General features: G+C 39.6%; 1 protein-coding gene across 2 annotated transcripts in view; it reads left to right on the forward strand.

The window, feature by feature from the left end:
• The window catches only part of LOC122059726, a 40,597-nt gene that overhangs the window by 13,973 nt on the left and 10,943 nt on the right, over positions 1-15,681 (forward strand). The window contains exons 7-8 of one of the 2 annotated variants that reach the window (XM_042622741.1): positions 1,361-1,412; positions 12,466-12,531. In XM_042622741.1, coding sequence (XP_042478675.1) covers positions 1,361-1,412; positions 12,466-12,531 — 118 coding nt within the window. The remainder of the gene's footprint in view (positions 1-1,360; positions 1,413-12,465; positions 12,532-15,681) is intronic. The other variant, XM_042622749.1, reaches the window with a different exon arrangement.

Genomic DNA, 15,681 nt, shown 5'->3' on the forward strand with positions numbered 1-15,681 from the left:
CCCCCCCCCCCCCCCCCGCCCCGGTTGTTGCCACTGTTCTGTCTTCCAAAGGTAGGAGACGATCTGTCTCCTCCCCCCACTCTCAATAGTTTACTTAGGTTTTATTACCTTAATAACCCCCCATTTTGCCTTTTATTCTGCTTTGTCCTTGGTTATCTTTTGATTCCAAGTATAGCCCTATTCTTTATATCTAACTATATTTATATCCCTTCCCATTTAACTACCAACTTATCCTTTAATATTCCACCTATTTACAATTCTGCCAATAGTCTTATAAACTTCAATTTATTTATTGTTTTGCCATTAATCCTTTGATTTGAGTGTTCGCTTGCTTGTGTGGGTTCATGGTGATTCCGACTAGGATTTCTGAATTCATATGTGGATAGTGGCAGTCTTATTGCTGCTCTGAAGGGCCTGGGGTTTGCGGGGAGCAAGAGCCCCCTGTTCTGGGGGTTCAGGACTCTTTCTACCAGCATGCATATTGGGCAATAAATAAGCAGATCAAATATATGCCACCATCTGCTTTTGAATCGGTAATCCTAGTTGACATCCATTCGAATTCGGTTTGGATATGCCATTATTTAGCGATTAACCTTCCTGGCTGGTTTGTAGAATTGGTTGTTCTGCCTGCATTTTGTTGGCTTCAGCTACTGATCAAATGGGTGGAGACAATAAATAATAGAGTATGTTAAGACCCTATTAAGTCAACCGAGTTGCTGTGGTACTCGACTACTTTGAGGAGAGGCGCAATCTACTTTTGCTAGCATCCATTTTCTGTCGAGTTGGCCTGAATTTTGACTAAACCAGTTCTGCTTTCTTTCAAATTTTAGTTAGTTTGGCATAAGTGAAGATTACCAACACATTCAATACAACTCAACTCAACTAAGTGTTTTCCCAACTGAATCTGGTGGGCTGTGCTTATCCTGTTTGGCTATTCATCTCTGTTACCAATACATGAATCTGATTACCTGAAGAGAAATAAATGCAGCTTTTCCAGACATCTGTTACTGATTAGAAATCAGAAGTGTAGAAATCTAATTTGACAATACAAGCAATCCACGATTGAAAAAAGTTTAAGAGTGATATGCAAAGAATAGGTTGAGAACTTTAACACTTGATGATGTGCGTATGTAATCCCCATTTTTTATGAAGACCTTATTGGCCCTGCAATGGTCTTTATATATCTATGCTTGGAACTTTGAGAAATTTTCCTATTTTTAATCACTTTGATGTGCTTTGCAACAAATTTTTTTTGTTTGAAAGCCAGATGTGCTTTTGTATCTGGTAGGGACTTTCTAGTCTTGACTTTCAGACGCTCAATATGAATGTATGATTCTACTTACGGTCATATTTTTTCTAGGGGATCGGGTGAAATATGTTGGGCCTCCTGTACGTGTGGAAGCAGATAACAGGTTTTTTTCAGTTTTTTTCATTATACAATTTGCATTATTATGGATGGCTGCTTTTGACTCTTAAAATGCTTACCTTAGACATGGTTTTAATTTTTCTTACTTCTACAATGCCTCTAGCCTTGGGACCTTCTTTCCTCCCCCCCCCCCCCCCCCCCCCCGGCTCTTCAACACTTATCTCTTCTCTCCCTCTCTCTAAACATGAGTGTGGGAAATTGTCCTGCTGCCTCAAACGGAATACTAGTCTGCTTAGGAAAGACACTATTGTGATCACTGCTGAAGTGCTTAATTGTCAGTCACTCCCTTTTTCATATGATGAGAAACCATAATTTTACTAATGAAACTATCATTATCATAATGTGAATGAACACTAACCCAATAAACATGAAAGCACCACATTAATAAATCTGTTACATTGGCTCCTTTTGTGGCAATGGGAAATGAAACCCTATATGAATTGAACCTTATCTAATTCATGCCCAAGTGTGTTGTTTAATCTTGTGGTTAACATATCACATATGTTTGAATTCATGGTGTGGGAGTTACCACTGAAGTTAACTTTTCCATGATGATATTGCGTCAAAAGTTGCTCTTCTTGGCCTTCATGCTATGAGCAACCTCTAGATTGGTAGTAGCAGTTCTTGAACTCTGCTAGTTCATGCCTTGTTATCCCATGAAGCATGCCCAGTTGGTTTCAGTCGGGCTTAATCTGTCCTGCCCCTTTGAGGGCCAAGATCAGGTCCAACCGATTGCGTTAATCGGTAAAAATTGATAGGTTAAGCCATTTTTTGTCCATATTTTGGCGAAAGGTATTAGGATTTAGGATAGGTTAATTAGTCCTTAATTGATTGTCCTTAGTGGTCTTAATCGGTTGGGTTTGGGTGGGTTGTACATTTGGTTCTAATCAGTCGGTCTATCAGGTTAATTGGGTTGGACTGGGTCCAACCGATTAATAAAAAGCTACATATCCTAAAACCAAAACCGGACCATATAATAAGCAGTTGTCTCAGTTTTGGTTTTATTTGGGCAGGTCTCGGTTGGTCTGTTGGCGTGGGCCTAGAAAATGACACCCCTAGGTAAGAATAGGGTTCCGCCCGAAATATTGAGAGGCCTTCCCTCATTAAAGAGCAATTTTCTCTCTCTGCAGGTTCAACCTTTTGATTCCCGACTCGCCCTTTTTCCAATCAGATATGTTGGCCTTTTCTTGTATCCCAATAATCATGCATCTAGGTCTGTCTGAGGAAATTGGCCAAGTGGTGCTGGCCTAAAGGTCTAGCACGCCAAGATTGAAAGCTGGTAGAGAATAGGGTTTGGTGTTGGACAGCTTGGGGTCAGATATGGCTTAGTTCGGATCCAGCTGTGTTGGTGTTTGAATGATGAGGGTGGTAATTGATGGAGGGCCGGTAAGGGTAGGGAAGAAATCCCTGAGAGGGGTCTCAGAGTTGCAGGGGAGAGGGAGAAATCACACTAAGAAGAAGGGGAGAAAGGGAATCACTCACACACACCCGCAGGCTTCACAAATACTCAAGCTCAATTCATCTTCTCAATCTGTCTAATAATTTGGATTACATGCTCTTATATAATAACTGAAAATTAAAACTTGCCTAGTAAAATCTAAAACTAAGATTAGCAACTTCAAATTACTTCCTAAATTCTAAGGAAATTAGAAACAAAATAAACTCAAACTGGTAACTCCCTAACTGACTATTAACTACCCAAATTAAAAGATTGCAAATAATCCCTAAATAAAATAAAATCCTAAAGATCCTAATGAATCCAAAAATCCAATCGGACCCCGTTCATCTCGATTGAGATTGCCTGAAGGGTCAACCTGGTTCAACAGCATCGATTATGCATCAACTCCCTCGATGTTGAGAAGAACTCGTCCACGAGTTTTATAGAATAATAACAATAAAAACTCACGAACGGGGGTGAATTGCTTGTCGTTTGCATCACGAACAAAATCCATGATGTGAAGCTTTGGAGGTGCATTCAAGTCTGAAAAATCATGGGGAAGAACAAATTCATGATGGTGAACAAGTGACACTACATTGATGCCCTTCATTGCTTGATCCACAATTTTCTCACTTTCTGTCGTCATCACCTGTTCCACGATAGGACAGTCTTTCACTTGTGTTGATGCCTCTTATTCATCTTGTGGTTGTACTGGGGGTATCATTTTCTTTGACGCAATCAATCTATGAAGATTAAATTTTTTTTGCATGTGGTAAGGTTGGAGGGTGCACACATTGTTGTCACGATCAAGAATACCGTCCCATTGTTCCAACCAGTTTCGACCCAATTTAATGATGTGCTTAGGAGTGTCAAACACTTCACAAAAAGCACCATCATAATATGGAGGATCAGAAAATTCAACAAATGCAATTTTCTCCGACTCAAAAATTATTTGGTCGGTCTCTGACAATATATCCATTACATAGCTGTTGACAAAATTCACTTAGTCACTCATCAATTAACAATTTAGCAGGCTTTCCATTGGGCAACCGCACTCGAAATTTGAATACAAAAGAATCCATGACCAATCTTGTGTCGGACTCAGATCCAGGTTCCAAAAAGTTAGAATTGAATCGCTTATGGGGCCCACAATTGGTAACTAAACCAGTCTTCAAAAGAGTAGGGAAATTCTTGTAATTTCAGGAGCAATTTTAGCACTTTAAAGAGAAGGGAGAACAAATATTTCAATCTCGACAAACCAGGGGCAATAAAGTAATTTCTGGCACAATTTAGACCCCTATTTTGAGTGAAATAGATGAATAGGACAGATCTGGAATTAGTCCTAAAGAAAAGGCTCAGTTCTGGAAATAAAAAGGTGAGGGGGTCACACTGAAATAAAGTTTCAATGCAAGGGTTCTATTGTAAAACAAGTGACAAAGGCTTATCTGTAATAACAGCAAGTGTTATTTAAACCCATAAGAGAACCCTTTTTCTTCTTCTCGATGGAGCACCATGGCAAGGCGGTAGACCAGCAAGACTCCCACACAGAGAATTCCTTCAAATCGAATCGGCTGCTCTTGAAACTTCAGGCGTAGACTCCTAAGGAGAAGGTGTACTGAATTCACAAGGGGATTGCTCAGATCAGCAGGCCGGAGTGATATGGGAAGCTTCTGAAACTGAGGCTGGTGATGGCTGTCGATGGAACCCAGTTGCAGGTTTTACTCTTCACCATAGGAGAGGACTTTGGGGTTGAAGTTCTAGGGTTCAAGTCGCCTTGGGGAGAACTACCTTCGATCAAAAGCTCGACCCAATCTGATCTCTCACGAAAGAGATGGATCCACTTTTCCGTGGGCTGCAACCTTCTGCGAGAACAGGGTATTGACAGTGTTAGGGAAGAAAGAAAGGATGAACAAGAGGAGAATAGAAGAAGGCCAAAGGGATTGAAAGGAAACGTAAGAGAAGAGAAGGAGAGTAGGGCTACGGTGGGTTTTAGAGGGGAATTTTTTTTTTTTTTCAATGCTGCTGGAACGAGGGGTTTCGATGCAAAGGGGCAGGCGGTGGGGTAGAGCTGAGGTGATAGGGGAGGGGTTTTGTGTTGCTGTGGAAGATGAATTTTTTTTTTTTTGCTTGCTGTTCTCAGTCTTTGTGGAAACCAGAACTGAGAACGATAAGGTGGGAAAGAAAAGAGAACAAAGGAGATGATCTTTCGCTCTGATACCACTTGATGGAGGGCCCGTAGGGGTAGGGAAGAAATCCCTGAGAGGGGTCTCAGAGTTGCAGGGGAGAGGGAGAAATCGCACTAAGAAGAAGGGGGGAAAGGGAATCACTCACACACGCCCGCAGGCTTCACAAAACTTGCCTAGTAAAATCTAAAACTAAAATTAGCAACTTCAAATTACTTCCTAAATTCTAACTAAGGAAATTAGAAACAAAATAAACTCAAACTGGTAACTCCCTAATTGACTATTAACTACCCAAATTAAAAGATTGCAAATAATCCCTAAATAAAATAAAATCCTAAAGATCCTAATGAATCCAAAAATCCAATCGGACCCGGTTCATCTCGATTGAGATTGCCCAAAGGGTCAACCTGGTTCAACAACATCGATTCTGCATCAATAATAGTGCAAATGGTGATGGACGATGATAGCTGAATGTTGAAGATAGTAAGGTAACTTTGGCAAGCTAGAGTCCCACTAGTGCCGGCTGTAGGAGTCTCGCCTAAGCCCTCTTGAGTCACATAAGATAATACTCATATAGCATGCTTGAAAATTCATTGGTTGCCTTTGAGAGCAGCCAGGATTTGCATTATATAGAGTTGGAAATCTTGAGTACAACACAATAACATTAAAGAGACTCCTAGAATTGCAAAACCCCTTTGGAATTTCCCATACATAGATAACAAATCCTAGACATAGAAATTAGAAATTAGAAATCTTCTTCCAAGATAGAGAAAACTGTTGCCAAAACATAGAAAACTGATAATGGGAAGACACTTAATGCTGCCTTGGAAGGTGAAAAGGCATATGGATTTTAACTAAACTAATGAAATAAATCTCTTTTTCCCACTTTCTACCCTTATATTAGGCCCATTAAAGTGGCCTATTACAAAGAGAACCCATGGGAACAAAGGCACAATACCTAGATAACACTATCCAAGGCTTATTTTGAATAAAATAAGCCGTTTAGGTGACTGATCTGCATCACCGAGTATTCCTTGCCACCTGGACCAATTAGGTCTACCTTTTTCCCCGACTCTAGAGCTTTAAAAAACTAGTATCTTTCTTCTCAGGAAAAAAATCTTTTGACTTTTTTATTCATTGATTGTAGGTGAGGATCTTCCTCTCTTCTTGTTTGCAATACTAGATTCTAGAGGGAAGTTCCTTGGGTGCCGCACCTTATTCCATTCCTTCTACTCCTACTCATGAGCTTTGGAAGCTTGCAACTCTTTTAACATGGGAAATTTGAGCTCAAGCCATAGCTTTCTTAGCAGTTAGCACTAATCAAAATAAGCATCACCTTTATTAAGATTTTGTGTCACGATAAGGGGGTTTGTCCCTATCGCGGGTAGTTGTTGACTTTATCTTTGGTTTCCTAGTTAGAGTAGACTTAGGCTAGTACTCTACTTCCTAAATCAGCTGCTGCTCTCTTTGCAGTCTCTCTTCTCTTCGTCTCCCACAATCTCTTCTTTCCTCTCTCAAGTTACTGGTTACAGATCTTGGATTTGTAACATGGTATCAGAGCAGTAGCCAGTAGCTCTGTTTTGAGAGTCCTTTCAAGTTCTGATGCTACTAGTGAAACTCTAGTTCATGGATAAGAACTAGGGTTTCTAAAAGGTTTCCGAAACTTATCTGTTATCGATTCTCCCCTGCTGAACTTTCCCCCTTTGAAGTTCTGAAGTTCGAAGATGATGGTATTTGACGGTGCTATGTTGGAGACACTTTTATTATATCCTGCTACAGTCGGATATCAAATATGATTCTACTACTGTTTGGTTCACTCCGTGGAACTAGGGTTCAGACCAAGGACTGTTTGGTTGCCATTTGATTTGCTTTGCTGCTATGTGTTTCTCTTTCAGTTCAAGTGCTTGGATTGTAGCAGGGTTTCTCTCATTTGATGTTGCTGGTAGAAGGGGTTCCGCCTGATTTCTGTTTGCATGTTGAAGTATTTCCGCTGTGTGACTGCTGAAGGAAGTAGACTATATTGCTGCCCTTGTTACCTCCTTGCAAGGTTATCCTTGCCATACTGCAAGCTACAATCCGTCTCGAAACTACTACTCTCGCCTCTGTTTTACCGCTTCTGATTCCTTATTGCAAGGGGAAAGATGAGTCATTCTTAGATATTGGAATTGCTTCTGGTTCCTACGGTATAGTTATTGGTACTGCTTTACCCCCTTCCATTGTTTCTCAGTTATGAGAAAAAAGAAAAATGGTTTCCTCTGCTGGTTACTAGTATTCCTCTTGGAGGCGACCCAGTATACCGAGTTTCAGAATGAAACTTAAAGTGAGTTGTGTGATATGTTCTTGAAATCAGACCTGAATCTATAACTACCACCCTATCTGATTTCAGGGATTATTTTTGTTCAACCTTACCTTGGTGGTTGTCCTGTTTGTTTCTTGCATTCAAGAGGACCATGTTATGCGATTCTCCACCTGAAATTTCAGGTCCATTGGTGGTCAATCGAAGTTCTTCTCTTGATATACGCTGGTTCTGGTTCTACACCTTCTCCTCTCTATGACTCCCCTTTGCCCACATTATTATCTATTTAAAGGCTGGTTTCCATAACTACCCCTCCCTTTTGCTTTTGGTCACTTTAGTACTTTTCAATCCTTACTTCATTCTTAAGTTTCCACCAATACCCTTCCTATTACCACTAAGTCCATCTTGTCCTTATTTTATTTTCTATTCCCAATTTACCTTTTGGCCTTGGATTGTGCTTTTAATGTGAAGCTTAATTTAATTACAGTTCTACCACACCCCTTTCTATTCCCAATTTACCCAATTTACGGTTTTGCCATTCACCCTTACTTTTGTCTATTGTGTGCTTGGGTGGGCCCATACCAAACACAGTTGGATATTTTGACCTGAGTTCCGCATCAATTAGGGATTGCATGAGATAATTACAGAATTTTCATTGGGCATATATATGTGAAATATTATTGCTTTTGTGGGTCTCAGATCACATCAATCTGGAATTTGCAATTTTTTGGAACATTGGGACTGGCATGACGTTGTGGTTGGAGATAATTTGCTACTGTGAAGGGGGAGATTGGACATTATTTTATTGTGATGCTCTTGATTATTGGGATCCGGAGCAATGGAATGTTCTTTCGTTACATACGATACATTATTTGTCCACGTGTAGTGCCACACGTGAGGGGTCCATTGAAGATTATTGTTATTATCTACTCAATTTTAATTCTTTCTTATCTGCTCAAGTCATCAGCTCAAGATTATTATTATTTATCAGCTATGATGCTACTACTTGGTCCTCAGCAACCTGATGTTGCTACTTGGTCCTCAACAACCTGATGCTGTTACTTGGTCCCCGGCAACCTGAGACTGCTACTTGGTCCCCAACGACCTGATGCTATTACTTGGTCCCCAACAACCTGATGTTGTTACTTGGTCCCCGACAACCTGATGCTGTTACTTGGTCTCTAGCAACCTGATGCTATTACTTGGTCTCCGGCAACTTGAGACTGCTCCTTGGTCCCCAACAACCTGATGCTGTTACTTGGTCACCGCCAACTTGATGCTGTTACTCGGTCCTCGGCAACCTGATGCGGTTGCTTGGTGTCCAGCAGCCTAATGTTGCTATTTGGTTTATGATGGTTGGTTAGAGTTCTCTCTATGCTCACTAGAGTCTACAACTATTATTCAAAACCAGTGTTACATTTAATTTTCAATTCTTGTTGGTCCAAGATGGAGCTTTTCTTTTGATATATGTATACACCAGCTTGAGGGGGAGTGGTAAGATATGTGTCATGATAAAGGGGGTGTGTCCCTATCGTGGTTAGTTGTTGACCTTTTGGTTCATTGTTTCCTAGTTAGAGTAGACTTAGGTTAGTACTTTGCTTCCTAAATTGGTTAGTTTAGGGTTTTTGTTTCCTATTTCAACAAGGTCTCTAATTGTAAGTTTATTAATTTTGATTATTATAAATACACAATGAGGGGGACAGCCATACATATCGGCTGATCTTCTCTTTGCCGTCTCTCTTCTCTTCTTCTCCCTCAAATCTCTTCTCTCTTCTCTCCTCTCTCCTATCTCCTCTCTCAAGTTACTGGTTACAGATTGTTGACCTCCCATCTTGAAGTCCATATTGAGTTGCACCTTGTTGCTGGGAATGAGGTTGATCAACACACCATGGGTTAACTAGCATGTTCCTGTACAATGGCACACAGAGAATGAAAAAGGAGAACCTATCAAATGAGAAAATGAGCTCACTAGTGCTGGAGTTCCTCTCCCTAAGAGCTCTTTCTACCAGAGGAAGAGTAGATTCAGCAACAACATAAGATGGGTCCCTGAAAAATGTCCTATACCCTTCACGGCTTCACCCTAAAGTGAGCCAGGTAGATGGCCCACTTTCCTGTAGTCACCCATGGAATGGGTTTCTTAATTGAACAAGTCCTAATGTGCCTCAGGACTGGACCACGTCACCAATTAAACGATCATAGTGCCACCATTTGGGCCCCCTCTTCCTTGGTAGTGGCAGAATTTGATCCTAGGACTTGGAAATGTGATGCCGAGTTAAACACTTACCAGCGTAGGAAGTCCAAGAAGAACCAGGCTTAATGTGCCCTGGATCCCACTTTGTTTTTAATTTAAGTTGTTGTTGTTGTTGTTGTTGTTGTTTTTTTTTTTTTTTTTTTTTTTAAGTGATTTAAGTTTCGGTTGAACTGGTGGCCTGTGACCCTGATCCAGTTTAAGTTGTTATTTTATTTCATTTTCTGTAAGGTTTAAGTTGGCCCACATTATTTTTGACTTTTAAAAGGAATGGGACAACTTGTGAGGGGGGACAGCTAGGGGGTTTCTTGGTCCATTTTAAAGTCTGTTTTATTTCTGTTTAAATAAAGGAAGGGGGGGTCTTTTGTTGCCCACATTTTCTGTTTCAAAGGCTGTTATGTTGCTGGCTCTGTGGTGAATCAGTGCTCTCCTTGTGGAGAATCAAGGCCCGAATTGATGGTGATAACTCCTTGCGGTGAGAAGCCCAGGTGTTATTCTCTTATCTTTTTGATCTCCTCTTGAAGAATATTGAATCTGTTCAAACTCAACTTCTGTTCCTGCATTAGAGCATTCCTAATCACATTAGGATCGCTGGAAATCAAGGCATCTACAGGTCTGATCTTTACTCTAGTTTCATGATTCATCAATATCAAACGGTCAGTATCCTAATCTATTTCCCGCTGTTGAACATGAATTTTTTACTGGCTGCATTCTACATTCCTTATCTGAGGAGGAGTTTATCAATTGCTATTTTGGTGGAGGATTCGATAACTGAGTTTGTAGTTTCTGTTGATCTTGATTTCCTTAACACAGGTAGATCTAAGATTGGTTGCATTTAATCTGAAATTTGACCATTCAAACGATTTTCTGTTTGGCTGATTTTGATTTTCCTAGTTCCACAAGGGCTTGTCTGTATAATTAGATCTAGCCCTTGGATCTGGCTTATACTTTCAGAAACTATTCTAGACATAAAGAGGAGCACTCAACCAGGAGGATCCGTTGATCTGAATTTTTTATCTGATTTATATAATTTCTCTTGATTATGAAATTTCTTACTCTGTAATCGATCCTGTTGTTGTTGTTGTACTGGTTTATGTATATCAGAACCACATTAAAATGACAACCCAGAGACTTGATCAGCTGAACTGGTTGGAACCTAAATTTAGCTTTTCATCCTCAGAACTAGCAGCACATGACCCATTCGATTTTGGTTCAATGATGAAATTGATGGAGAGATGGGCTGTACACCTTGGGCTTGAGCCTTGGCCCAAGAATTCCAGGTGAGAAGAGATGGGCCCCTCCTCAAGCCCTGAGGGTCTCCACTTCCTATGTTGACCACCCCCTGAAGGAGGAAAAATTGGGAACATGTCATCTTCCTAATTGAAATGGTTATGCATCCAATATTAGATAGAGGATATTGATTCAAAATTCTTGTCCTCACATATGGATGGGGACCGCAGGTATGCATAACTTCACATGAGCTCTTATGGATGTCATCATCTACTTCTAAAGGTGAAGCTTGAGAAGGCCTCTGCTTCTTGGAAACTCGACATCGACTATCTATGGATGAAATGTTATATTCACAATCTTCTGGCATGTTCTCTGCTTTGGCAGTATAGCAATCTGAAAAAATAAGCCCTTGACGTCAAGCTTAGGGAATGCTGTAAAGCATTCTGATTTTATCACTGGACCAAAATCCTGCCACAGTCAAGTGTCCTCTAGTGTAAATTCTGATCCTCTTGTCTGATGGAAGTGCCTCAAGATACCCAATAGCTTCAGAAAGTTCATAGAACCAAGCCTGCAACATGATGTTGGGGATTTGAATCGATTAAGCTGTAGGAGTGTAGGACGTCCCACTTTCTTATCAGAGTGAAAAAACGGAGACCACAAATCCAAACCTGCTTCAAACCGAAAAATAATGAGAAAGAGACCAGTTTCTGATATTCTCACAAAACCAGTCTCTGAAACTACACTCCAGTGAGAGTGGTTGTATTATCTTGTTAACAGCAAAATTATGGTAGAATACTCGAGTGCTTAATGAGATCACACAAGCCTTTATTTATAATAAGCAAGGAAAGAAAAAGTACAAGTATGCCCCACTTCTACCGCCCCTCATTAATTTGGGTCGGTGGAACGGGGAAAGGCCCTGAATGCCCCTGCGGCATTAGTTACATATTTCAACATGTCTAATTCCTGCGAATTGCAACATGTAAGGTGGTCCATGAGGTATTTCCAAGTGTGGTGGGAAGACATTCCTTAACACCCTTTGGATCCACTTTGAGGTTGGTTCACCTGCAGCACAATCTAGAGTAATCATTGTGAAGGAAATTGTGTAAAGGAATATTTACTTATCAAAACATTCCTCACCTGATTTGTAATACTGCAATCAATTACATAGTATACAAAGTTATGTGAAATCTTTGATCAATTACATGACTAATTTCTTATTCATCTGCTGGTTTCATGATATTACCTTTTGTTGATTTTAAGTAGAGTGATACAGACTTTTCTAGTCCTTCTTTTATCTTCTTTATGGGTAGTAACTGTTTTGATTTAATTACATGCACAATGAAACAGAATACATGGTGAAATCTGGGTTAACCTTTTTATTTTTTAGTAGGAGTTGACTTGAAAAATACACTGTTGGTGTTAAAAAAAAATCAAAAAGAAGAAAAACAAGTTGGTGTCTGATGGGGTTTTAAGAACTGTTGCCAATTTTGTTGAATGACAATAGTTTGACCCATTAGCTGGTTGGCTTCCATAGAGGGTCATTCCGGAGGTGTATTTGTTCAGATCCTTCTTAATTATTATGTCATAACCGATGAGCTATGACTTCACCCAAACATAGTCATTAACATATATATTGCATCACAGGATCATATTGGGGAAAATACCAACTTCTGATGGTCCAACAAGTGCTTATACCATTATTCGTGGCAGGTGGGTTGGTAAGTCTTCATGATATATAGAGGACAACAGTTGGGTTGAGTGTTGAATCACGTCTTGCTCTTGACACTTTAAACTGCTTTTATTATATCTGTTCCATTTTGTCTGCAAGGATGTGAGATAATTTCATTTTTTTCTTTAGTTGTCATTGGTAGGAAATCTATTATGCTTGGGAATAGTTTGAGGACTGGTAGGTTCATCCAGTCTCCAAGATCCTTGGCTGACATTGCCTGTTGTGCCCTTGAGCAGTGTATATCTGCTCATCTTCACGGGTATAAGAAATCGTAGATGGTCACTGCTATTTAAGAGCATATATAAATGCGTTCCTCTTGGGATGTAATAGCAAAGAGTCTATTTGTACTAGGTGAAAACCTGAAAATGTCTAATGTCATCTTCGCTCCTTAAGTTTTGCTGCAGCTTATTCAAGTAGTTCTGCTTGATCAATTACCACCTTGTACTTATATCTAAATATATATAATATGTTGTTGCTTTTTATGAGCATATATAATATATATACTGTGAACTTCATCATGGTTGGATTTTCATGTAAAGATTGGGCTGCTTGAAAGAGCATATTTTTGATATCGGACGTATTTTTGGCAACCTTAGTAAGTTGTTAAGGATATAGAATACTCTTTCTGCTGCCCTATGATTAATGTATTTTCTGTAACTGGTTATAATCCAGGATATGGACATAAATATCTCATAGAGGAGACCTGTTGATTTTGTTGTCTTCATTATGATCCTTGTGCTTTGCATGATTGATCCAAATGCTTATGACCTGGAACTAATTGAGAATGAACCCCTCTTCCCCCTCCCCCCTTTGGGAAACTTCTGTAGAAGTCAGTACATTTATGAGATATGTAATGAGAAGACATTAGATTGTTATATATATATATATATATATGCAAGAAGGCCATTATATATTCGGTGTAGACAAGCTCATCTCTACAGTTGGCCTCAGTTCTGCCACATGGCGGAATGATGTCGCATTTCTGACAACTGGATAGGCGGGAAGGTCTGGATAAACCATGTGTCAAATTGCAGAATCAAATCCATACATATACACTCCCCATGTACGTCCATGCACCCCTTTGTATTCCTGTGCACCCTTTTTGGTAGTCCTGAACTTCTCGGTGAGATACTTCTAAGAAATTAATTATGCTGTTTAATGTGGGAATTAAGTAGAATTTTGTTGCATCAGTTCCTCTGAACTAGCGGAAGAGTTATTAGAGCAAGAGCTGGAATTCCAATATTCAGATGACGTTTTGATTAGGAGGATATGACTACTAGACGGATGAGTTCAATGATGACCTTCATGGTTTCCCCAGAAAAGAATTGGTGCCTCTTGTTGTTCTTATAAGGTTAATATGTTGGAGAGACTTATACCTGTAAACTGTAATGGGTTTTGGTTTGAAGTGCCGGATGGTTGGGGTTGCTTGAGTGATGCCTAAACTTGTTATCGCAGGAGTGGTTTTACGTAGAACTAGTGATCAGCGTTTTTGTGCACTCATGCACCTTTAAGATTTTTCATTCTTAAATATATAAAATTCTTGCTATTATAAGAACAAATTTTCAGTCGGTTCTGGATTGTGTTTGTGTTTGTTGAATGATCAAGACATGTCTCATTTCTATGTTTGCTCAACAGAATATAGGACTTCCCTTCATGCTGAAATAAAAGGTGACAAGTGACTTTTAATTCTGAAACAAATTGTGGACAATTAGTAGGAGGTTATGTGGACAACATTGAAATGTTGCAAATAAATTCTCAATACCCTTGGAGGATTTTTGAATTCATCTGCTGGTTAGGAAGGAATGTGAGGACTGCTGACACTTGAATCTCTAGTTGGAGAGGCTTGAAGGTTATGCATACCATAGTTGTCACAGTGGCTAGGCGAGTCTAGACATTGGAGGTAAAAAATCAAGGCGACACCAACAAGCAAAGGGCGCCTGGACACCTAGGTGATGCCTTGACAACTATGATGCATACGTTCTTCTTCATTGTTATGGTGCAATCTTCTTTCGAGTATCTTCTCTTGTTGAGTAGTTGTGGCATGATTGTGATGCTTTTACCACTTCATTAATTAGAGGTTAAATTTTCTTGATATGATACATTGGATCAGAAAGATGTCTGTGTTCGGTGGATCTTCTCTGTGAAGGGAAAAGTTCACCTTGTTTTCTGCTGGTCAGACTTGTCAAACAAATATGTAGTCACATGGTTTGGGTTTGATTAATTTCCAGTCATTGGTTGTGGTTGTTTGGCTGTGTCCTTCGGATATCTGTTTGTGTTCAGTGAATCTCTATTAATTATAGTCTCTGCCACACATGCCAATCCATTGTTCTATATTCTAAAATAATCGCAGCAGTTTTGTATCCACATATGACATATGTATACAGTATATCACTTGTTTTTTACAATTTGCATGCACTCCAGCTTACTAAGAAACACTTCATGTTTTTTTCCACACTTATATGGACTAGGCTATTTTGCAAAACTGCAATGACCATAGGAGATGTAGTGAGGAAAGACATGCATAGTTTAGGTCTTGTCCCAAGTATGACCCCGAATCGATCTGATTGGAGGACAAGACTCCATGTAGGTGACCCACATTTAGGTGATTTCTACTGATTTGATGTGTTTGTGTTCTTCCCCTTCTACTTCTAGTCTTCCTTTTGCTGTCTTTGATCTGATCCATGTAGCCAACCCCATTAAGCTGGGATGAGGCTGAGTTGTTGTTGTTGTATGATATATCAGTTAATACTTTAGGACTTTCTTGCATTTCGGACCTCCTGATATCATTGTGTGAAGATGTCTTATATCATTAGTGAACACCAACATGCCTCGGCCGTGGCCTTGTTACATGAGGGTTTAATTTATGAAATTCTATCAACCACAGTGGATTTTTTAGCCATGTTTAACTTTTTATTGTTACTCAGAATGATTCCATAACAGTTGCAATTTATTGGTTTGCATTAGTAGAAAATGTAATCAGTAAAATTCTGTGGTTGCCCTGGTGGCCGACCCCTTCCCTGAAAATGTTATGCCATTCTTTTATTTGTGTCTCACTAAGTACTGTAAAGCATGTTCATACCTCTGTTATGTGAAATTTTAGAGATGATTTTTTTCTTTCTTTCTTTTTTTTT

Source organism: Macadamia integrifolia, chromosome 2, assembly GCF_013358625.1.
Source record: "Macadamia integrifolia cultivar HAES 741 chromosome 2, SCU_Mint_v3, whole genome shotgun sequence".
Classification (NCBI taxonomy): Eukaryota; Viridiplantae; Streptophyta; class Magnoliopsida; order Proteales; family Proteaceae; genus Macadamia; species Macadamia integrifolia.